Source organism: Megascapheus bottae, chromosome 12 (genome assembly GCF_031878675.1).
Source record: "Megascapheus bottae isolate mThoBot1 chromosome 12, mThoBot2.hap1, whole genome shotgun sequence".
NCBI lineage: Eukaryota > Metazoa > Chordata > Mammalia > Rodentia > Geomyidae > Megascapheus > Megascapheus bottae.
The window spans coordinates 54,155,822-54,179,823 of NC_143520.1; the positions used below are offsets into that span (position 1 = coordinate 54,155,822).

A 24,002-nucleotide genomic window follows, 5' to 3' on the forward strand; every position below is an offset into this window, starting at 1 on the left:
ACGTATTCGAGTGAAGTGATGTTTGCCACAATTCTCTTGAGTTCCTCACCCAACCTCCTCTGTCCTGGGAACAAAGGAGCAGACATTGGGGTAATAAAAGGTTGGCCTCACTGCCTGCCCCCTGCCTTGTGGAACCCTGAGGATCCCCAAAGATGATTCTGTGAGCTCTCTGTGTATGGAAGCCTTGCCAAGTACAGAGAGCTCTCTGACCAGATACTCTATTGACATCTCCCTTTCACACCAGCTTCCTCTTCAGAGAGCCCTATTGCTGCCCAGAGCTCCTCCACCCCATATGAGGGAGTTGTTCAGTTCAAGTTGTGATCACTTAGCTAGGCCCATCCTGGAACCCCAACACTCCCCAAAACTCAAGATACAATGGATACTGCAATCCTACAAAAAGAGTGCCAGAGTCTTTGCACACTGCAAAGTGTGCAAAGTCCAGTCAGAGTGGCCCTCGTGCACCCTGGCAGCCACGGACATGGCCCCATCACTGCCAGGTACTGACCTTGCCCCATTTTGCCTCTCCCAGCTGACTGACACCCGTGTCCTTACAACCTCATGAGGGTTAGCCTCATGGGTATTCAAAAACCACGGAAGACCACATCGGTGCAAGAGAAACTGAAAATGCTACCAGTTCCAAGGAGTTCCAACAGTGTTAAAGGGAAAGCCTCGTTACTGTTGCTAGAGAAAGCACAGGTGAGATCTGCGCCAAAAAGCCAGGCCTGAGGCACACTTAGTGGGTGCAATAAGTATGAACTTGAGAGGGAAGAGAGAGGAGGGGGGGGAAGAAGAAGAAGAAGGAGGAGGAGGAGGAGGAAGAGGAAGAGGGAGAAAGGGGGGAGTAAGAGAGGTGAGAAGCCTGAAAATGTGGTGCAGGGGTTTACCCCAGCCTTGGCATGCTTCTAACCTATGTCATTTACATGGTGTCCACACTGCTGTCATGCCACAGCTGAGAAGGGGGCCCCAGGCTCACAGAGCCTAAATCACTTACTCTTTGGGCTATAAAGGAAAAGAGGCCAACTTTCAATGTGAATCAACAGAGACTTTCTAATGTTGCAACTCCTACACAAACAGCCCACCTGAACCATGGGGTCTCACTCTCTAAAGATGCCAGCCTCATGGATGACAGGAAGCCACGGAAGAAAGTCTCAGCAAAGAGAAGTCAGGGTATATACAATGACCAGGGAAGTGTACTCAGGCCGAGTCAGTTGACCTGGTCCACAGTAAGTACCTTAGTTCCTGTTACTGCTCTGCCCTACCTAAGCTGCCTGGGAGGCCTCTCTTCTGCACTTCCCTCTCTTGCACTCTGGTCTCACAACCTCAGAAAATCCTCATTTCACCTGGGCAGGGGCACAGCATGACAGACAGGCTCAACCAGAGCTCTACAGCCAGCTCACAACTGTGTCTAGAAAATGGCCCTTGGCACCTCTTCATGGACAAGGGGGATTGGTCTTTCCCCATGGCATGTGCCAGACCAGGCATGCTACCCATCACCTTGTAGAAACCGCTCCCCATCCTGGAAGGCTATCCCCAGATATGAAAATGGAAATTCTGAGGTTCAAGGTATCCACATCTGGCCAGCTTAGAAAATAAATGTTCCCAAACTCAGTCATGGTGTTAACCTAGTCGATTGCTGCTCTTGTTCCTGAACTAGGCTTATTTTTCCCATCATGACATCTTACAGTGTCAATCAGTGGCATGACAAGTTTTACAAAATGGAGTTTCCTCCAGGTGGCCATATGTGGAGCTGGGAGAAGGAGATTCAGGTCTGCCTCCCAAGGATAGGTTTTTGTACTGATGGCCTAAGGCATGGGGAAAGGTGATTGAAGGTGAGGAAGCAGGTGGGGTCTCTGCATGTGTAATTAGACCTTATCAATTGGAAGCACAGTGAGTTCATGTCAGAGGTGTCTCCTTTACCTTTAAAGCATAAGGTTTCATTTTGCTTTGTTTCTTCACTAGCAGTATTGGAATTTGAATTCAGGACCTGGTGCTTGCTCAGTTTTCTTCTTAGTGTTTTACCACTGGAGCCACACCTCCAGTCCTACATTTTGCTAGTTAATTGGAAATGGAATCTTGTGGATTTTCTGTCCAGGCTGCCGGCTGGATCTCACCCTCCTTTGTAGCTAGGATTATAGGTATAGATTATTGGCACTTGGCTCAAAAGTGGCAATTTTAAAGTCAAGTAAGAGCAGATAAAATGGGTGAGCAAAGGCAGAGTTAGAGGGTTTGCTCAGTAAGAAAGAACAGGTGCTCTATTCAGGCTTTGCTTCTGCCTCTTACACCAGCAAGCCTATGTCCCAGCAATCACATCTCACACACAAAGAATAAGCACAAACTGTGTCAGGTCCTGGGTATGTGACATTGAGCAAACCAGTAGTCACCTCCCAAAGGGGAGCTGATGTTGGAGCGACAGAAGCCCAGACACAGACACACAGGGACAACGCTCCATTCATTGGATGGTGCCATGAACTAGGGAAGATGATCAAATCGAGAGAACTAATGGAGGACAGAGAAGAGGAATGTAATGTGGAAGGCTGTGGCCAGAGGAGGTGTCACTGCAGGAGGTGATGTTTGATTAAGACCTAAAGATGTAATAGAAGCAAAAGGTATGCAGGCATGGAAGAGGAAAGACAAGACAGGACACAGGCCATGAGGAAGGAGCAGGCCTAGTTTGATCAAGAAACAACCATGAGACTAGTGGGGCTGCGTTCAAGAGTGGGACGGACCGGTGAGGTGTCAGAGAATCAATAAGTAGCAGGGACTCTCAACATCTCAGGTAGTGCTTAGCAAGGAGCTGAGATCCTGGTCTCAGGTGATCTGTGTCAAGTATGGGCATTAGCAAAGAGAATGACTGGTGGAGGACACCTCCTGGAATCCTGAAATGAGCGTCCGCCATCCACTTCCCAATTCACATATGTGTACACACACACATCATACAAGGCAGTTTTCAAAGTTTGTCTGAAAGAGCTGATGGCATTTGCAGTTTGTCTGCAGCCTCAGATGCAGTACCACTGCAGGGAATGTGTGTGTGTGTGTGTGTGCGTGTGTGTGTGTGTGCAGGACCACAGCCCTTAAGCACCTGCAGCACACAGAGCACGTGGGATTATGAAGAAAAGCAAGAAACATCACTAAGCCACCTGAGCAAGCCCGGGAAGATATGCCAGGGGACTCTGCCTGCAGTAAAACCAGAGCTCAGAGCTGAGCCTTTATTCTTTGGGGTGTGGAAGAGCTAACCTAGCAGTGGACAAGGAAGGGTATGGACTAGAGAAGTCTCAGCTCACTGCTTCTGGGCCCAAACTGGCACCTGTGCAGAGGTAGGGAAGCAAAGCTCAAGAGCATGCTTAGCCTCAAAGTCTTCTCAGACACAGTACAGAAATACGAGCTTTTCTCCCCTCCAAACCAGAGTGGCTCAGGTTCACACAGATTCCTCAAGTCCTATCAGGTGCAAATTCATGTAGCTGCTCTGCCTCCTGTGGGCAGTAAGGAACATTGGAGGTGATGTGCTCACTCTAAACATGGACCCTCAGGCTCACCCCCATGTGTCTCTTCCCTTAAATAATGTGTTCCCAAGACAAGGATCCAGGAAGGGAGGGGACTGGTATTACATAAGAAGTTTATTAGAGATGGGCCTGGGAGCTACTTTTACCTGCTTCAATAGGGAGGGAGAAAGGCCTGCCCAGGAAATATATTTTGAACAGTCAGAACCAGCTGCCTGCTTATCACTGACACCATGAGCTGCACCTGCTGGTGCAGACAGGAAGTGGGCATCTCCCCTCCCCAGGCACAGAACCTCTGAGACCCTTCTTAGTGCCCTCCTGGGGCCTGCTGGACTTTAGAATTTGAGAATCCCTGCAAAGGCCCATGTGCTAAACACATGATCCCTGAATGGAGATCCCTGGTGGAGATCCACCCACTATTGAATGGCGATGGGGCCCAGTGGGAAGACTTCAGGTCACTGCAGGTGCCTGTGAAGGGTACTGCCTCTCTTCTTGACTTTTGGTCTGTGTGGTGAACAGCTCTGTTCTGTCACGCCCTCACACCCAACATGCCCAGTTGGTGGCGGACTGAAACCCCCCTTTCCTCCTCGTTAGTTTGTGTTAATGATGGGAAGCTGATTCACTCAGCTCCTAATATCCTAATACAGCTTGGTATCCTTTGTGTGCCTAAATGCACCTGATTTGGAAAAGCATGAGTAACAGCCATAGCAGTAGCAAATGACAGAGCCCACACTAGAATTCAGGCCTCTTCCAAAATCTCTGCACCCCACCAGCCAACTGCAGGCAGTGTGACATTTTTCTTTGTTATTACCCTGTGGGCTCTTGATAATGGAATTTTAAGAGGATAAGTGGCTTCATGCTAAGCATTGCCTGCCCCAGTACATGCACACAGATATGCACGTACATGTACATCCACATATACAGGGCTGTGAAGACTGACTGGTCTTTTACATATGAGGATTGGTCTCTGCTCTGCTGTAGACCACAGGCAGTGAGAGGGCTCAGGGTCATTCATTTCTTTTTATTTTTTAATTTTATGTTATTGTTTGGGTGATGTACAGAGAGGTTACAGTTACATTCATCAGGTAGTGGGTACATTACTTCCTGAATATTGTTACCCCTTCCCATGTTTTTCTCCCACTTTCCCTCCCCCACCCTCTCCCAGCTCATCTTGTTTTTCCCTTACCTTCTGAATAATAGGTATGCGGTGGAACTTTGCCCTAAGGAAATTCCGTGCCTGGGTAGGGGAGATGCCCACTTCCTGTCTGCACCAGCAAGAGCAGCTCATGGTGTCAGTGACAAGCAGCCGGCTGGCTCTGACTGTACAAAGTATTATATTTCCTGGGAAGGCCTTTCTCCCTCCCTATTGAAACTGATAGAAATGGCTCCTCTGCCCAGGGCTGTCTCTGATAAGCTTCTTATCAGCCAGCCACAGGGAACCTTTGGGTCCTGCACTAGGCAGCTGGTGCTGATAAAGCAAGGCCTGAGCTGGCTGCTAACCAGCTGTGTCCCCAGACGTGTCCTTAGAGCCACAGTTAGAAGAGCAGTGAAACCCAGGAACTTCTTTAATTTCTGCTTCCATTCATTTCTTTACCTTTTTAAAAATGATTATCTTTTAAGTAGTTACCAGTACTGGGGTTTTAATTCAGGGCTTGGGTACTATCCCTTAGCTCTTCCAACCACTTGAGCCAGAGCCCCACTACAAGCTTTTTAGGTGGTTAATTGGAGATAAGCAGCTTATGGGTTTTTCTGCCTACTCTGGCTTCAAGGATTCAAACTGCAATCTTCAGATCTCAGCCTCCTGGGTAACTAGGATTAAAAGTTCAACCACTGGTGCCCAGCTTCTTTGTTTCTTTATTTGGAGGTGCTGTTCCACTGTGGATACCAGACTGCCTCACTGAATGCTGGGATTATAGTCTTGTGCCACCAAATGCTTTTTTAAATTAGAACACACCCACACACACACACACACACACACACACACACATACACATATATATACACATATATATTCATACATACTTATATAAATATATTTATATAATCATACATAATATACAATCACATATAATATATTCTTTATATTATATATTATATAATATATACAATATATCATAATATGTGTATATTATATATAATATATTCATTATAACATTAATATCTTTATATACTTGTATTAATATAAGTATATCAATTATACCCAATTATCTAATATGTTTTAGAGATATATCAATATTACATATTGTATAAAATATATTATAAAATTATTAATTTACTGATATTTAATTGATTCAATAATATATGTATATATTAATATATTAAATTATATATTCTCCTTCCTTTCTCACACTGCATAGCAGGGCAGTGCTTGGGTAGTTGAAGAACAGGGTCTCACTGGGAACTCGTGAGGACAGTAACTTGAGAAGGAGGACATCAAAAGGATCTTCCTTAGGATCATGAGATCCTGGGAGCAACTTTAGTGCTTCTGTCCTCATTGTGCAGCAGAGACACTGAGACTTATGCAGAGAAGATGTCAAGGTATTTCGTCTCAGGTGGTATGCTTGAGTGGAAACCCGATTAGCTGGCACCAAAGCCCAGGTTTTCTTCCTGCCTCCTTGGAGGCAGGTCACTTTAGCCTGTGAGCTTCCCAGACTGAAACCTACAGCACATACCTGGTGAGCTCAGACACAGGGCTAAAACAGCCATGGACTGGAAGGCAGCTAACACATTTAGTCAGCAACTTAGAAGGGTGAAACCTAGACATAGATGTTTCTTTTTGTTTTGAGATATATCTTCATTTTTAGTCTTTAAAATAATGTGATTGTATAAGTGGCTGAGTAACTAACTGGTCATGTAGAAATGCAGAATGATAAAACATCACTCATAACCCTCCTTTCTACCTCCATGTGGATGGTCCTTTTATTATTTTTAGTCACGCTTTTACTCTTGCCAGAATCTCAGGTTCTCAGACTCCTGGCCTCAGCCTTGCCAGCTTTGCCTTCCTACAGCCCCTAGAACTCCCATCCGGATCTCCTGTCCCTGCCCATTCCTTTCACCCCTTTTGGCTTGTCATGTTTGGCTCCTGATCTTATCTCAATAGCTTCCAAGTACTCTTCCAAACTATACTCAGGCCTTCTTTAATCTCTGTACTGATTTCTAAAGAATCCCCTTTGCAAAAACAAAACAAAACAAAACTCTTTCCCGCAGTGTCACCTTGCCTATCTCTACCCAAGCAGCTGAATCAAACTCATAGTAGTGATGGTGGAAGAAGTAATAAGACAAGGAAAAGGAAGAGAAGAAAAAGGAGATCATGATGTATGCTGAATTTAGCCCTTCATACGCTTTTTGATCTTCTTCCTAAGACCTCAGCTTTTGTATAAATCAAAAGTAATTCAAATATATTTATCTGAATGACATGAAAAAATTGCCTTTGTTTCAACATTTTTGAAAAACATTTATGCTTTAAAAATATGCTTTTGAGGGGCCAGGAGTTTGGCCTAGTGGTAGAGTGCTTGCCTAACATGCACGAAGACCCGGGTTCAATTCCTTGGTACCACATGCATAGAAAAAAATAAAAGCTGGAAGTGCTGAGGCTCAAGTGGTAGAGCTCTAACCTTGAGAAAGTCAAAGGACAGTGCTCAGGCCCTGAGCTAAAGCCCAAGACTAGCAAAAAAAAATCTATGCTTTTGAAATCATTACTGCTTTAGATGATTCTGCCTCCTGAGCAGCCCTCCATTCCATATGCTCCACCAGATTTAGCTCTGTAGCTGCTTTGGGGGTAACTGATATCCTACAGTTATTTGATTTGCAAAAAGCAAAGTCTCCTCGTCTTTACCAAAGAAACTAGCGGACCAATCTGATAGGAGGGAGGGCTATGTTGTGATTAACCTTCTACTACTAAGTAGAAGGTTGTGTGCTAAGTTTTGGAGTGCTGAGTTCCCTGATGACAAATGATGGACAAAGGATTCTGTTCATATTTGACTGCATTGCAGCAGCAGGATGGGGCCAGCTCTCCCATAGCAACAGCTCAGGAGTTGGTCAGTGGAGGTGACACTTCCACTATACCATCTACAAATTTCTGAGGTGACACTAGTCTGAGTTTGTTTGGCATCTCTTTGATTAGTCTCGAGGGCATTTATCACTTTCAGTGAAAGAAACATTTAATTTAGATGACAGTTGACTTGTGTCATGAGATTTCAACTGACAGAAGGCAGAGTTATGTATGTGTTTATAACTTCTTTGCTTTTAAAAGATTAATATCGGGCAAATATAAATCAAAAGAGTAGAAGTGGGATTGGGAAGATGAAGCAGGGGCTTGTCCATCTCAGTGATGGATTGAGACATACCATGGAGTATTTTCATCAACTAGAAACACAATGAGGGAATGAGGAATGAAGGGTGATGAAACAGAGATGGTGGATGACTATGGTATTTCATCCTCAAGCAGAGGAAAGACAGCCAACGGGTGGAACCAGGGGCAGGCATTCTTCAGTTTCCCAATGAGAAAGTGAACTAGTGACTCCACTACGAGCCTTTCCTACCTTGATTCCCAAAAGACAAAATTTAGGAGACCAAGAATAGTGAGTGGCATAATTGGAAGATTCTGGCTTTTGAGGATCCAAAAATATACGTGTGTGTGTGTGTGTGTGTGTGTGTGTGTGTGTGTGTGTGTGTGTGGCATACAAGAGATACGCTGATACAAAGAACAGCTTTTCTACATTGGACAACACCCCTTGGAATCTCTTAATGGAATCTCATAATGGAAGCTCCATTATGCTGACACTTCTATAAAGGAAGGAGCTGAGGGTCAAAGATATGTGTATGCAGCTGGGACATCAGGGAGCCCAGAACTCCTGCCATATCTCTGCACCAAGCCCACAATCCCTGTACTCCCAAACTCCCATCACAATGGGCCTTGGAAGCCCTCCAAGGTGATGATTGTGCAGAGCAGCCTAGAATTGTCTTCACCTTGACCTGGAAGCATGTTCCCAGGCTATAGACCCAAGAACCCTGTGCTTAGGATAAAATTTAAAAAGAAAAACCAAGAGCTATATGTAAAAGGCAGTGTTGTGGCACTAGGATTCTGCAGGAAGGAAAGGCTTTATTGCCTTCCCAATATGGAGGCCTGGAGCTGAAGAGCAGCTCAACTCTGCCTCCCTGGTCAGTTCAGGTGAGGGATAGGGGGGAGAGGGTGTTTATGGGAAAGGAGAGGAGAGAAGCTGCTTAGTGATTATATTCTATGATGAGAGGATAAAGTCCTAGAATGCTTATGCAACTAGAAATGGTTCTCATGCCTCTTCCCAAGTCATATGTCTCTTAGGGGAGGAGAAAGTTACCATGTTCTGTGCAGGGAATATTGAGTCATCAACAGGTCATTGAACAGACAAGCTGGCTTCTTTTGGACACATGTCCGTTCTTAAAAAGTTAGTTCCCAATCACCTTAGAATGGATTTGGGGGCTAAGTACTTACTTGAACATATGAACTTGGTTACTCAGGGATGGATCCGTTGGTTATATGGAAATCGTAACCAGTACAGCTAGCAGTGTAACAGGAACCATAATGGTTCATATGTGTACTACATACCCCACCTATCCAACCTTCATCATTATCATCTTGGATGAGTGGTCACACCCAGAGAGAAGGCCCTTCCTGATGGGCATAGCATCCTTCCTGTAGCCCCAAAGTCTGGGGACCTCCCAGATGCAGGAGGAGAAGCACTTAGGCAACAACCAGAATGGACACCCTGCTTCTTGTTCCCAGGCATTTCCTTCCAGGAACTGTCACCACTGCACCTCTGCCCTCTACATGTGGTCATCTTGCTGTCTGTGGGCCACTTTGGCCTTTCCTTTCTCAGTGTCTTTGATGTCTGCTGTGGATGGTGGACATTTAATCCCTCATCAGAAGTCTCCCCTGTGTTTCTTCTTGCCCTGCTGACCAGCTCCCTGAGCACACAGACCCTGCACTGCCTATCCATCCCATCAGAAAAAGAGAAAAGCATTTTCCACATTCTGTGCACAGACGGGTATACCTCCTGGAAGGCCAGTAGCAAAGCACGCCTGACGACATCATCATTATTTACATCTGCAGCCCGATCGAGGACATCTAGTCATGTAATTAGGTACCTAATTGTGCTGAAAATGCAATTATATTATTTTTAAGTGAATTAAGTCCTCCAGAGAAGTGGTGAAGATTACAGTATATGAACCAACTGGAGAGCTGGGACTTCAGAGGGCATGGCTGTTTGACCCAGGCTGTGCAAGGGACTGGGGGCGGTGGATGAGTGTGAATGACAGGCATACACGGACACACACAGATGAGGACATCTACATCGCCTCTGTATTCACAGGACTGTCTGCCGGGAACATAATAAATGACAGCTACTGTGTCACTGGAAGCTCAGCATACATCTGCAGACTGTTTAATGACTTAGAGAATCTCACAGAGGTTTTTTATGCAGCATGAAAGAGACAGGTGTATGGAAAGAAGGAATGATCACAGCATCTGAGGGTACCTCTCAGAGGATTTTTCTATGCAGTATCACTTATTCATTCTCCTGGCCTGTGGCATGGCCTGAAATTCAGTCCTTGTCCTGTGGTAGTTCAAAAACCAGCACAGCAGTCTGCCTGTGGCTCACATCTGTAATCCTAGCTACTTAGGATGCAGAGATCAGAGGAACAAAGTTCAAAGCCAGTTGAGGCAGAAAAGTCAATGAGATTCTTATCTCCAATTAATTACCAAAAGCCAGAATTGGAGACTGAAGTGGTATTCAAGTTGTACAGTACTATCCTTGAGCAAAGAAGCTGTTCACGAACAGCATCAAGGCCCTAAGTTCAAGTCCCAAGACCACCAGCACAACACACACACACACACACACACACACACACACACACACACACACACGAATAGACTTGACAGCTATGAAGCATTTTACTAGAAATATGAGTATGTCCTTTGCAGTCTATTTTGAATGGTCAATAGGATTAGTGGGTTTTATAATTTTAAAGGTTTGTAAACAAATACATGAACAAAGTGGCCACGGAAGTGAATGTGTTTACTATAGAAGTGAACATGTTTGCTACAGAAGTGAACATGTTTATTCCATGGCATGGCCCTTCATAAACATGCTTGCCTGGCTCTGTGGTATAAAAAGCAGCACAGAGCAGAGCCAGCAGGAATTCTCAGAAGAGGTGAATTTAAAGGTTGAGCAGAAGTTCAGTCTTTATGGCTAAGTCAGAGCCTATGCCTTCCAGGAAGTTTCCTTCTCTCCAGATGCCCCAGCCACTAATAGGTCAAGCAGTAGAACCTGGACCAAGCAGTAGGATGCACAGTCATCCATCTAGAAGTGAATGGTCTGCCACCCAACATGAAACAGCGAGGCTGCCTTGGCCTTCCTTGACCCAGTGACTTTGGCTTGTGTAGAATGAAAGGGCCCAGATTAGAAAGGAAGCAGCAGCAGGGACAGAGGAGGATGAAGAGATTGAAGATGTCTGGGGGATGGAGAAAGTCAGAGCAAATAGAGAAGCGATTGCCACGTGCAGCTTGAACATTGCAGTGTAAGGTTCCTTCCCTTGAGCAGGCAATCAGAAGGAAAACAAGCTTCTACTTGAGAGATTCCAGCAGCTAGTCTGTGTTAGGGGTCTCCCCTGTCTTTAAAGAGATACCCCAAGCTAGAGATCCTGAGAAGCTCTTCAGAGGTTATCTCTGAGCTTCAAAGACCTTGTGAGTCTTCGTCCCATGATTCCTAATCTCTCTCCCTGTGTGAAGTCTGTGCTTAGCTTTCTTCCACCTGTAGAAGGTTCCTGCCAAGCATATTTGGGCTCCAGCCACAGCTCAGCTTCCTCTGTCCACAGCTCCAGTGGCATTACTCTATGGAAATGGACTGCTTTGAGCATCTCCTTGCCAGGCTAGGAAAAAAGTATATGACACAAGACTCAAAGGGCCATTCAGAGGTTCAGAGAGGGTAGCCAAGATCTTCCTAGCCAATGTCAGGTCAGTCTTGTTACCCACCATACACACAGGTCAGGGACTTTCATAGATTTGACTTTCAAGGTTCTGAAAAGCAGTAGCCAATTCTTTTCTTTTTTCCCCCATGGTACAAAGTTTGAATTCAGACCTGTGTGCTTGCTAAGAAAGAGCTATACCACTTGAATCATACCCCCAATTTTGATCTCCTTCATCATTATAGTTATTTTTTTTCAGATCGGGCTTCATGCTTTCTGTGGACAGATGGCCTCAAACCACCATTCTCCTACCTTTCTCTCCCATGAAGCTGGAATTACAGGCCTGACTGCTATGTCTAGTTTTTTTGTTAAAATGGAGTTTTGCTGACTTTTTCCCCAAGCTGGCCTTGAATTGTTATCCTAAACATAATTTATATAGTCCTGGAATCCTGGGGGCCTGAGAAATGTCTTCTCTTGGCTCTGGAGAAGAGAGCATTCCACATGAATGGATTGTGGAGGCCGAACCTGTGACAGGAATGGATATCTCTTCCCTGTATACACCTGAGAGTCTTGCTCAGGGCTTGCAGATATGTTTGTCAGAAGAGAATGGAAAAGGGGAGCCAGGCTACTCTAACTCACAGCCCTGGCCATCTGGTCCATAGGTGCGAGCTCCCCCTGCCCCCCCCTCTGTCATTCCTTACTTCTGAGAAATACTTGTAAACTACCCTTAATGTTTATAGCATGACTATTCAATCTCCATTGAACTAAAAGAATAAGGAAAAGAAAAAAGGCTTTGCCTCCACCTAGATACATAAGGCCATATAGGATGAAGCTAAATGAATGGATTCCAGGATATGGAAACAAGAGCTTTATCTTGTGAGATTGTTGTTCTTAATGTACTATGTTATTTCTCTTCTCTTTTGATGCCCTTTGGTCAATCTCATATTGTTACTGTATCTGACTTTGTTACCTGGAATATTGTATATATGCTTATTTGTTTTTTTGAAATAGGAAAGAGAAGGGGGGAAACAAGATGATTGGGAGGGGGTGAGGGACGGAAATGGGTACAAAAACATGAGGAGTATCAATGTGTGAGAAGTAATGCATCTACTATCTGGTAAATGTAACTGTAACCCCTCTGTATATTACAATTAATAAAAAAGACTTTGCCTCCATTTTTGTGCCATAGATAAAAAATGGAGTCACCTTCTTCTAAATCCAGGGTGACAGTAGGAAATCAGCAGGAAACATTTAAAAAGTGAAGGCAGAACTGGATGAAGTCATCACTCCCCATTTGAGGCATCTACTCCAGAGGTGTAACTGTACTGGTAATAGTGCAACCATTCTCTTACATTCACCACCTAGAGCAAAGGAGAAGAAAACCACTGTGACTCTACCACAGCCTGACTAGGGTTTTAAAAAAATCAAATTTAAAAGACAAGAAGAAAAACAAATGAAAGACAGGAAGAGCAGGAGAAGATTGCATTCTGGCTCCAGGGAAGGTTGCCCCAGGCCAGGTCCCCTCATGCATTTTAGGTGGAAAAGAGGCCTGGTATCAACAGACCATGCACAGGTTCAGTCCTAGGTCATACAAACAGCATCCACAGGTTGCTTGGGAGATTTCTGTCCACAGTTGGCTGTGGCTTTAGCCAATGGGAGAGGAGAGCAACTGCTTCACTTATAGTCTAGCACCTGGCTACCAAGTTGACTTATCTGTAAGAGAGAGAATGGAGAGAGAGCTTCAGGAAAGTAGAAAACCACTTAAAATGATAAGTGAGGAGCTTTGGGTGGTGGATGAAGTTTATAAATACGTTTTTATTTTCTTCTAATATATGATTCTCTGTGCTCTCCAAGTCATCTACAAAATCCTTGGGCTGCTTTTACTGTGGGAGGGGGTTGGAGGTTGATGTTTCTGAGCAGGATCTAGTGGGTCTAGTTTAGAAAGAAGAAAGCTAAGTGGGCCCTCTGGTAGGCTGCGGGGTAACTTTGCTCTGCACTCTGGAAGCCCTGGGAACTTGTTTAAGACGACCCATGGGTGAGTTCAGGACCATGGATTTTATCTTTAGAGTGACAGGCATGTTGTGATGTGTAATTAGATTAGGCTCACATGAACCTCATCTGGAAATTCATTCTGCAGTCCCAAGTGAATGCATGCACTGAGTATGAGCAGGTGACATTCCCATGGGATAAGCCCGGAGACTTGCTGGAGCCAGTCTCTGACACACAAAGACCAGGGTTCCTAACATCTGGATCCCAAATGAGCAAGAGCCTCCTGCCCCAATCCAGAAGCCTCCACAGCCCAAAGACCTCTCCCACTCCCTGTCTCACCATCTTACAGCATTGCTACTAACCCCCTAAGCAGGCCAGGCTTTGATCACCTCCTCCAGGAAACCTTCCTTAAGGTTTCTTGTAACAGGGGCCTGTCCTTACTATGGAACATGTTGCTAGGGTGTAGTGGGTGCTAGAGTGGACTTGCTAAAGGAAAGAATGAAAAGCAGTTAATTTCTTCCCAGTCATAGGATCCAGGAATCCTGGGGCTAAGTTAGATGGCATGAGTGTTTTTCTGTCACATCCTTGTCACCTCTGCAATCCCCATTTGGAGACTTTATCACAAAGAATATGAGCAGCTACGCTGTCACATAAATGTTACATTTCCTCAGCCAAGTCCTGGGGACAGAAGCCATCATCCCTTCTCCCACTCGACCTAGGGCTGGGTTCAATTCACCCTGCTTCTCCTTCCATGGCTAGCTTCTAGGGGAAATGGATGGCTGAGTAGAAAGCTGTTCACTTATTTCTTGGGGTCTCTTTCTTCTGAGACCCAGAGCCTGAGAGCCACATACTCTCTGGAATCAATCACAGCAATTCATCAAGGGAAAGTAAATGTATTTGACCTTTCTCCCCCAAATAAAAAATCAGATAATGAGCTCCAGATGTCACCTGTCGACTGAGCTTGCACAAAGACACTGAGCAACAGAAAAGATCAAACAGAAAAAAACCCAGTGACAGCCAAGGAGAACTCTTTGTACCACCAAAGTTATTGTCCCTCCTCCCTCAGCTGTCCTACTCCCGAACCCCCAAATTAAACTCACCGAAAGTCCTTACTATGTCAGAGTGCTAGGAAAAGTGACTTTTCTATCATGTCTGTAGTGCCTTTGAACTTAAATTCTTTGGTAACCAGCCCAGCACAAGGTAAAGCAGCAGATGCAATTGCTATTGGTGCTTCTCATTGCGGAAACTTTCCAAGGACTCCCCAGACAAACAAACCTGCATTTCCCTTCTTGGTTTGTTCTTTCATTTTCATTTTGTTTTGTTGCTGGTGAGGTAGCTTTTACCGCAGGCTTCATGCTCACTTGGCTTGAGCCTCACCTCCACTTCTAGTTTTTGCTGGTTAGGATTTGTCCGCTTGGTTTGGCTCTGAGCAGATTCTTAGATTTCAGCCTCCTGAAAAGATAGGATTATAGGCCTGACTCATAGGTACCCAAAACCCTTCTCAAATTAAAGGCTAAAAGCAAGGACTGCTTACAGGACTGAGTATTCGAGTGTGACTCTATCCTCACTGTCAGCTCTGAGAAAACTTATTCCCTAGAGTCCTTGTCCTACATACTGAATTCTTCCCTCCTGGGTGAACAAGATGGAAAATGGAAGATAAGAAGGGGAGCTTCTGTTGCAGAAAGGGAAACTATGAGAGGTAGACCAGGAGATATGGGATAAAAGCCTTGCAGGAAAATATAAAACTGCCCTGCAGCTATGATTCAAATGCTTGTTCCCTGAATTAGCTGTGCTAGAAAATTAATCTTTAGGGCAGGGAGTGTAGACTAGTGGCAGAGTGCATGCACAAAAGCCCTGGGTTTGATTCCTCGGTACCACATACACAGAAAAAGCTAGAAGTGGTGCTGTGGCTCAAGTGGTAGAGCCTTGTGCAAAAGTGTTCAAGGACAGTGCCCAGGTCCTGAGTTCAAACTCAAAAAAAATAATTAATTAATTAATTATAAAGAAAGAAAATTAATCTCCAGAGTCATGCGTTAATGGTGGGGTCTAGTTCTTTGAATGAGGACTCTGCTCTCATTAATCCATCCACACATTAGTGGACTAGTTGGTTATTAAGGGACTGTCTATATAGATGAATGCTCTTTGCTAGCACACTTACCCTTCCTTACCATTGGAGTACCTCTGTCATGTGATGATGCAGCTCTCCTCAGATGTTAGCACCTTGCTTATGGACTTCCTAGATTCTAGAACCATGCACCATATTCTTCATCAATTATAGTCTTTGCTATTTACTGCTAGCAATGGAAAAGGCTAAAACAGTAACGCAGTGTCATCTGAAAGCACAAGAGGAAGAAAGCTCTTAAAGGCAATGGAGGATTCTGACTTCCATCCTAGGTCCAACACCTGACCACTGTAACCCCTCAACATCTGAACAACATCACTGGCCCCAAAGATTCAGCTCCAGCTGGGGTCCTGCACCCTGTTAACTACACTCACACTGATAACTGAAACTAAGACTGTTGCCTGCATTACAGGACAGCCCCTGGGTGCCCGGCTGCTATCTAGGGACTGCCTCCTTTAACCAGGCAGGCACAGCTGGCCCAACAAGGACTTGTGATACAAGGAGAGAGGCCTGAACAGCCAGTGGCAGATTCCAGTTACTCTCAGATAGATACATGGATAGTACAGGGGGCAGTTATATTCATTCTTGTTCCTTCCAACATTTAGTAATTTTCATACAGTGCCAGGCACCCAGCCTGATGCTGCCCCTAGAGCAAGCTTTAAGTAGGGCAAATGTGGTGCCTGGACCTGTGGAGCTCCAGTCCCCTGGAGACTTTGAGATCTAGAGGAGAGTTGAGACCTTTTGAGTCTCAAACAGCAGGCTCTCTTATAGCTAAGCAGTCTCAGGGTTGGCTGCTGGATTTTGTACCTTATCTCTAGTAGAGTTTCAGGCCCTTGTGGGTCCTGAAATGAAGGCAAGTAATGTGGCCCACGTAGGCCAAGTACTTATCTCACCTGGAAGTCAGGGTGCAAAGGCTATACATGCTGACTCCAAGCTGCCTGAGGCTCAGCTGTTGTCTCCTGATCCTTCTGTGATCCTCCTCCACAAATAATCTTTTCTGGGATTTGGTTTCCTAGTCTGTTAAGTACAGGTAACAGTAACCATCACAGGGACTAAGTTAAAGCAAATTGGATGCCGAGAACTGTGCCTGATATGTAGCAACCAATTGCTAGTTGTTTTGAAAAGAAGAGGAAATTAGGCTGTGATGTAGCTCCATGATAGAGGACTTCCCTAGCAGGCATATAGCCCTGGGTATTTGAGATTCTGTAACCATCCATGCTAACTTAGCAAGGTGCTGTTTTGACTTGCTTACTTGTAAGGTGCTGGGTGTCTGAGAAAGATCAGGGCTCTAGCCACTAAACCCTCTGTGAATATTTATCGAGTACCTACTGTGTGCTGATTGAATCACAGGCTATGTCTGTCCACATGTTATGCCAGAGTCCAGCATCCATGTGAAACTTCAGGCTTCTGGTTTCAGATCTCCCTGCCTGAAGCACTCTTAAGTCTTCTTCCCTTCCTGGCTCAGTGTCTCCTACCTGCCTCTGATGTGTATCACATCCCTTTGCTGGTTCGTCCCTTTGCTGGTTTGAATCCTGGTTTTATCTCCTTTCCACTCAGGGAGACATGCTGGTCCCAGGCCTACTAGGTGAGCGTTCTTGCTCATCTGCTGTGGTCCTGCAGTCTAGAGACTGTCCCTCACCACTGCTTCTGGTACAGAAGCCAAGATTGAATCACACAAAGCCATGTGACAACCCTGGGGACAATGACCTCGTCGCAGTATAATTGCAGTGATTATCTGAGTGGAAATGACTATTATGGGAGCACCTTTCTCTGCTTTAATATTCTTAGCCATTATAATAGGAACACAGAATTTCCATGTTAGCACTGCTGTTTCCCTGTTTGAATAAATTGTTCTTCTCACATATCTCCCAAAGGAGAGGAGACTTTCTGTGTCGCAGCCTGGGGGACTACTAATGCAGCTCGCCTGCATATACTCCTTGTAGGTCCAGATCCTCAATCTACTTGGAAATGCACTCAGTATTCTGGATTGCACAGGGAGGTCCTGTACACAGGAAGTCAATGCAGAGACCTACCAAGGGGCTTCTAGGAGAGCCTTCTTCAAGAAGCCAAAGGAGAAAGTGTATTCTAGAGGTAAAAATGATAGTGAAGTCCTAGATTAAACCCCTCCAACCCCATCTTCTACCTGTGAAAGAGGCCAACAACATGAGCAATGTCTCAAGACTGCTTTGAAGGACACATGAAGTAGGAAATGGGAACTAATCACAATCTAATGCCTGAATGAGCCACCTGTCCATTAAACATTCTAATGCATCTCCTCATCCATACCACAGACACCTGGAGAGCATCTTCCAGGTGTGGGCAACCACCTCCATGCTCAGATATGGCAAGGAGATCATATAATCCTGGAGCAACCTGGGGTTCATGGGCTGTTCTTCAGCCTGGACAGTGGCCAAATTGAACCTATGGTAGAGTCTGTCCACCTTACCCTTCACAGAGCTGCTTGCAGACACAGAGGATACAGGCTTAAGACAAGGGATTGCTGGATGTGGGACCTTCATCACTTACCAAGCATTTTCTTATCTTTCCACAGATTCTGGCATGTCGAATAAGATGGTAGACATCGCCATCATTGCAGGTGAGTTTGTATAGCTGGGCCCTTCTAGCCACTAGGAAAGGCACGTGGAAGAACCAGCCTGGATCTGGGGGTGTCGGGGTGACTGTGGCAAGGCATCTCTGTCCTCAGAAGGTCATTCAAGGTAGAATGGAAGAGTTTGATCCTGGCCAGGAATGTCCAGCATTGTTCCTGGTGGAGTAGGCAAGGTAGAGAGACCATATCAAGAGGCACCCTGTTTCCACAAGGCTTCAGGTTAGAGGGAGTGGCTTGAGCAGATCAGGTTACAGACAGAGGTGGATGGGCAGGGGAACTAACAGGACTATCTAGACTTCTCCTTATTCCACACTAACCTGAACCCTATTTTCATGGCATACCTCTGTCCTAAAGGAAGTCTGACTTTTGTTTGCCTGTGTTGGATCCTGAGAAATTATTTCTCATTGGCCACAGCCCTGAATCACAGGAACAACCATGTTTAGGAGATGCCCCTTATTCAGTTCCTCTCTTGGAGACCCACACTTCTTTTACTAGCTTATTAATAGCTCAGGGAACTTCTACAATGAAATGAAAAACAGCAACAATCCACCAAATACACCTGTTCAGTCTCCCTTAACCCAGCACCCTCCTATTCATTGGGTCCTGAGACTACTTTTACTCAATATTATTGACATTGTAAGACACAAGTGTCCCACTGAAGCCAGTAGGAAGTTTAAGAAATCGTTCCACAAAAATGGAACATGGCAGCAACTTCAGCCTTCCCTTATTCCCAAATTACCCCTTGAAGTAACCTATATTCTGATAGACAAAGACTTGTTCTGTACCCTCAAATCACATGGCCAAAGTCAAAACACCTCCATGAATTTCTGCCCTTCAGCTCCTAAAATCCCCTAGCCCCTCCACCCCTCCTCACAAGGCCCTGAGTGATATTACCCCTAGTGATTCACTTTACCTCTGCATATCCTCTACACCAACAAGGCCCAATTGCTCCTTTCAGACTGGGGAACTCCTCAGGCATACTGTTAATGGACAGAAGCTAAGGAGAGGGGCAATTTTCCAAATCCCACTTTCTACTAGTATCCCCAAACACAGTTAATAGCCCCCATCTTCCTATTTCCCTACCCCACTCTTGTAAAGAATAGCCAAGTCTTCCTGAAACTGAGACTTTTCTAATTCTAGCACAGAAAGTCCTACACCTTGGAAAACCCCTCAGTTGGGATTATCTGAAGAATTGAGAACTTGGCATGCCATAAACTCCTCAGTTACAAACTGCTTGATCTGCAATGATCATGTATAGATTTGTTTTCTTCATCAGACAGAAATGCTTCTCAACATGGTTAAGTCAGAACTAGCCTGTTCTGGCCACAGTGTCCAGTAGAGGCAGGGAGGGAGAGATGAGAGAAGGGAGAGAGAAGAGAAAAGGCCCTTTCAGGTGAACATAAACTAAAGACTAGCACACCTAGTCAGGGAGTAACAGAGGAAGGGAGAGAGGAAGGGATGGAAGGAAGGAATCAGTTTGGACCAGCAGTGGCTATAGCAGTATATCTGCCCTTATATGAACACTGCGAGTCTGAACCTGCCTAAGGTCACATGGCATCTACCCTAGCTGACTCATGCATTTCTTACCTCCTGAAGCTGTGATTACCGCTGTGGCCTTGGTCCTGGTCTGCCTCCTCCTGGTCATGCTTCGCTACCTGTACCGGCACAAGGGGACCTACCACACCAATGAGGCCAAAGGCACAGAGTTTGCAGAGAGTGCAGACATGGCCTTGCAGAGTGATCCTGCCCTCCAGGATGCTGGTGACAGCAGCAGGAAGGAGTATTTCATCTGAGGGACAGCAGATCTTACCTCCCCAAACACCTCCTCCAGCTGGAGGAGAGGAAAGGCCCCCACCACCTACCACCATTTCCGGCACCACCAGGCAGCTCTCTAGGGCACTGGGCTCTTCTTAAGATTTGCCTCACAGAACACTGGGTGCCTGCCGGGGAGGAAAGAAGAGGATGCAGGCTGTAGGGTCCTGTTCTTGGAACCCGGGGAGAGGGGGGCAGCAGCTGCCCCAGGAGTTATGACTTTGCACTGTGAAAAAAGAGAGAGAGAAAGTCTGACACTCGGGTCTCCCTGGGCACCCAAGTGCCAACTTACCAGCATGTAAAGCCTTCCAAGTATGGGAGGGGGTGGGTGGACCCCGGTCTGGGGATACAAAGAAGTGAGACATCCATCTGCTGACTGGGGATAATGACATCAAATGTCAGTCTTTGACATTTGGGGGAAACAGCAGGTGCTAGAGCTTAAAAGTACCTTTGTCTCCCATTGATCCACCTTAAAACGATTGGAAATAAATCTGAAATGTAACCAAGCATTCCATGTGAGACCCACACTACTCTAATTGTCTGGGGAGTGATAAATGCCATCCAGGGCTGGCTTTTCCCTGGTGTGATTGTTGTATCCTCTGACAAAGTCTGTATGCATGAGGTTAGAACTGTCTGGGTCTGAAGTGTGTGTGTGCATACATGTGTGTATTTACATACACATGCGTACATGAATGTGTGTTTGTATGCATCTGCATCCAGCATCATTTCCCCCCACACACACCAGCTATAACAAAACATGTTGTCACATTCGTTCAGGGAACCACTAAAGGGCTGGTGTTCTGATGCACAATATTAAAATAAATGGACCTATTCAAAGTTACGAGTGAACTCTGTCCTCTCATAGCCCCAAGTGAGGATGATTCTTGGTGATTGTAGTAGACTGCAGGGCCCACTCTCTGGTCTTCGTATGTCAGGCCACTTTCTTGACCTATCTGGTCTCGGTGTTGCCATGCTTCAAGTGGGAATCGTGATAATCAAGGTACTATGGAGGCTAACGCCCGGCAGAATCATAGGTGCCAAGCACACAGCACTCAGTATTGCAGTGTTACCAACACATAATGAAATTCCCTCATTTCACCACTTGTTATACCCCACCCTGAGGAGAAACTCTAAAATGAATGGCAGAGCAAATGAACTCATGACCCCCCCTTCTTTCCACTTGAATCTTGGTAAGATGTCTAAAAGCTTGGCAGCCACTCAGAGAGCAATGGCTCTGAGTTGCAAAGTTATTTCCTGGAGTCCCAGCATTCTCTTAGGTATCCCCTCAGCTCTACCTTCTCCACCTAGAATAGGCAAAAGCACCTCCCCACAGAAGCCCTGAGAAGATAATGGCAAAACAAGTCTAAAAGGAGCTGCAGTCCTGAGATGTTGTAGAGGGAGAAAAAAGAGGCAGAGAGAGCTGGCAGAAACTGACAATGGTAAGATAGCCTTTCCCTGGGTGATCTGGCTTGCTTGCCCACCACTGTAAAATTAGGCTTTAAAAATAGTAGCCACCCCTATTCTGAGAGCAGTGTGTTCCAGAACTCCCAGTGGACACATGAAACCAAAGATAGGATATCTGCATTGTATATTCTGATAGTATATTCTGCTTATGACTATAGATGCATACCAATGATAAAGTTGAATTTATACATTAGACACAGTAGGAAATTAATAATAATAGCAAAATAGTGTGATTATAATTACAAACTCTACTAAAATTACTTAAATTACGACTAGTTTATTTTTGGATTTTTCTATCTAATATTCTCAGATGACAGTTAACCATAGGAAATTTAAACTTCAGAAAGCAAAATAATGGGGTGTCAATCTCTGAGACAAGAGCCTTGCTCCCCAAGTATGGGAACAGTATTCTAGAATGCCAGCCTGGTAAAATCATTACAGAACAAGAAGTAAAAAAAAGGGGAGAGGGGTTAATATGCAAATAGGATATTCTGACTAAGCAGACTTTAAAGAAGGGTAAATCTTGACTTCTCTACTAGTCCATTGTCAGTTGGCTTTTAAAGGAGGGGAGCAAGTGATGCATTTCCCACAAACTCATGGGCCATGTGTGTGGGAAACAGCTATAACCGACACCTAACATTCTTTCCTGTTGTGACATCAGTCCTATTTTGAAAATGCTGGGCACAAGGTCTTTCTTGTCTTTAAGGACCTGATCACAGAAAGCTGGCCACTGAGCACAAGGAAGATGCACAAACATGCCTTACTTTGGAAAGGGCACCACTCTATGGAGATTACCCCCAAAATCCCAGATTATTTCTGAGGAAAGAGTGTTGGCTATGTGCCTCACCCTCAGCAAGTTCCAAAGCCACCTGTGCTACCTGTGGACTCAGAACTGGCCCCAGGCCTGATTTCTCCTCCTCTCACCTACCCATCCCGAATGCCTCATCTCACTCTCCTTACTCTCTCAGTGCCCTGGAAACCTACTGAATCACATCTCGCTCCCCAAATCTCTGGATCCCAACTCAGCAGCAGTGTTGGTGTCTCAGCTTCAGAGCTAAGTCCTCAAATGTGGCCCCGCCCAGATGTCACCAAGGAGGAAGTTGGGACAAGCTAGCTGCTGAGGGCAGAAGACTGTACCAAAAGGCAGAGTTATGAGATAGCACACACATAAACACACGGCACACACACACACACACACACACACACACACACACACGCACACACGAATATGTCTTACACACCCAAGTACACATACATACACACATGCAAACACACACTGGTGGGAAAATACATAAGTAATGTCCCACCTATGTCAAAGACTCTTTCCTTGTCTTTGCTGGCTCCCTAGCAGTGCACTGGAGACTGAAGTCATTATATAGCTTACGTCCTGAGAATGAAGCTTGGGGTAAATACGCACAGACACACATCAAAGTTTCCAAAACTTGTTAAGGATACAGGAGGGAAAAAGGAAATAAACAAGATAAAAGAGGCAATGATAAGCACTGTGGTGAGTTTAGGAGGGATGGAAGCAAATTTTAAAAGGCAAGCACACTGGTAGAAAACACTGCTTCCTTACAAAACCTTCAACCCTCACAAAACAGCCCCACAGGAGGTTAGCTTCATTCTCTCCTTAGATCTGTGGAGATTGAAGCTCAGAAAGGTTGAGAGCTATAGAAGACATGTTGTGGGCCGGGAGAGTAGCCAGTGGTAGAGTGCTCACCTGGTATGCACGAAGCCCTAGGCTCAATTCCTGGGTACCACATAATCATGCTGGAAATGGTGCTGCGGCTCAAGCGGCAGGGTGCTAGCCTTGAGCAAAATGTATCCAAGGACAGTGCCCAGGCCCTGAGTTCAAACCCCAGGTCTGGAAAAAAAAAAGACATGTTGCATCTACCCTCAGCGAGAACCTGGGAACCCAGGCCCGCCTGGCTCACCCCCTTCTCACAGATTGAAGGTGAATCCTGAAGGGTGCAGAGCAACAAGGCAGGACTCTTGAGTACTGAAGCCTTTTACCAGTGCGGGGGTCAGAGCACTCCAGACAATGTCTGCCATTCAGAGACTTTGGTTCATGACAGAGTGACATCCTGACCTATCACCCCACTCCTGATGAAAGCTTGACTTGATGACTGACAGTCCACTCTGGTGGGAGTAGATGATCCAGTGAATTGGTCTTCCCAGCTTTGGCAGGTGATAAGAAGGCTGGAGGAATGTTATTGGATCGGTTACTTCTCTGCACCAACTCTCTGGAGCAGACCATTGTTGTCAAAAAGAAAATGGCCCACTAGATGAGAGCATGACAGAACACATGTACCACCCCTTCTTAGATGATTTGTACTAGAAAGCTCTCATCTCCACATGTAGCACAGGTAGTCCTTAGTCTGTCCCTGTAAACCTATCATAAATTGAAAATGTCACTAAGTCAAAAATGAACTTAGTACACTTAGTTTATCAAACACAGCTTAGCCTAGACTGCAGGGCACTTACATTTGTCCCATTACAGTTGGACCAAATCTGACCCAAAACTTAATTTTTAAGATGTCAAAGAGCTTATATAAGCTATCAAATATTA

General features: G+C 45.3%; 1 protein-coding gene across 1 annotated transcript in view; it reads left to right on the plus strand.

Annotated features, from left to right (window-relative positions):
* Nucleotides 1-20,838, plus strand: part of Gypc (glycophorin C (Gerbich blood group)) — a 33,806-nt gene extending 12,968 nt beyond the window's left edge. The window contains exons 2-3 of the mRNA XM_090342466.1: nucleotides 18,101-18,145; nucleotides 19,754-20,838. Coding sequence (XP_090198592.1) covers nucleotides 18,101-18,145; nucleotides 19,754-19,950 — 242 coding nt within the window. The 3' untranslated portion in view covers nucleotides 19,951-20,838. The remainder of the gene's footprint in view (nucleotides 1-18,100; nucleotides 18,146-19,753) is intronic.
* The last annotated feature ends 3,164 nt before the right edge of the window (nucleotides 20,839-24,002 follow it).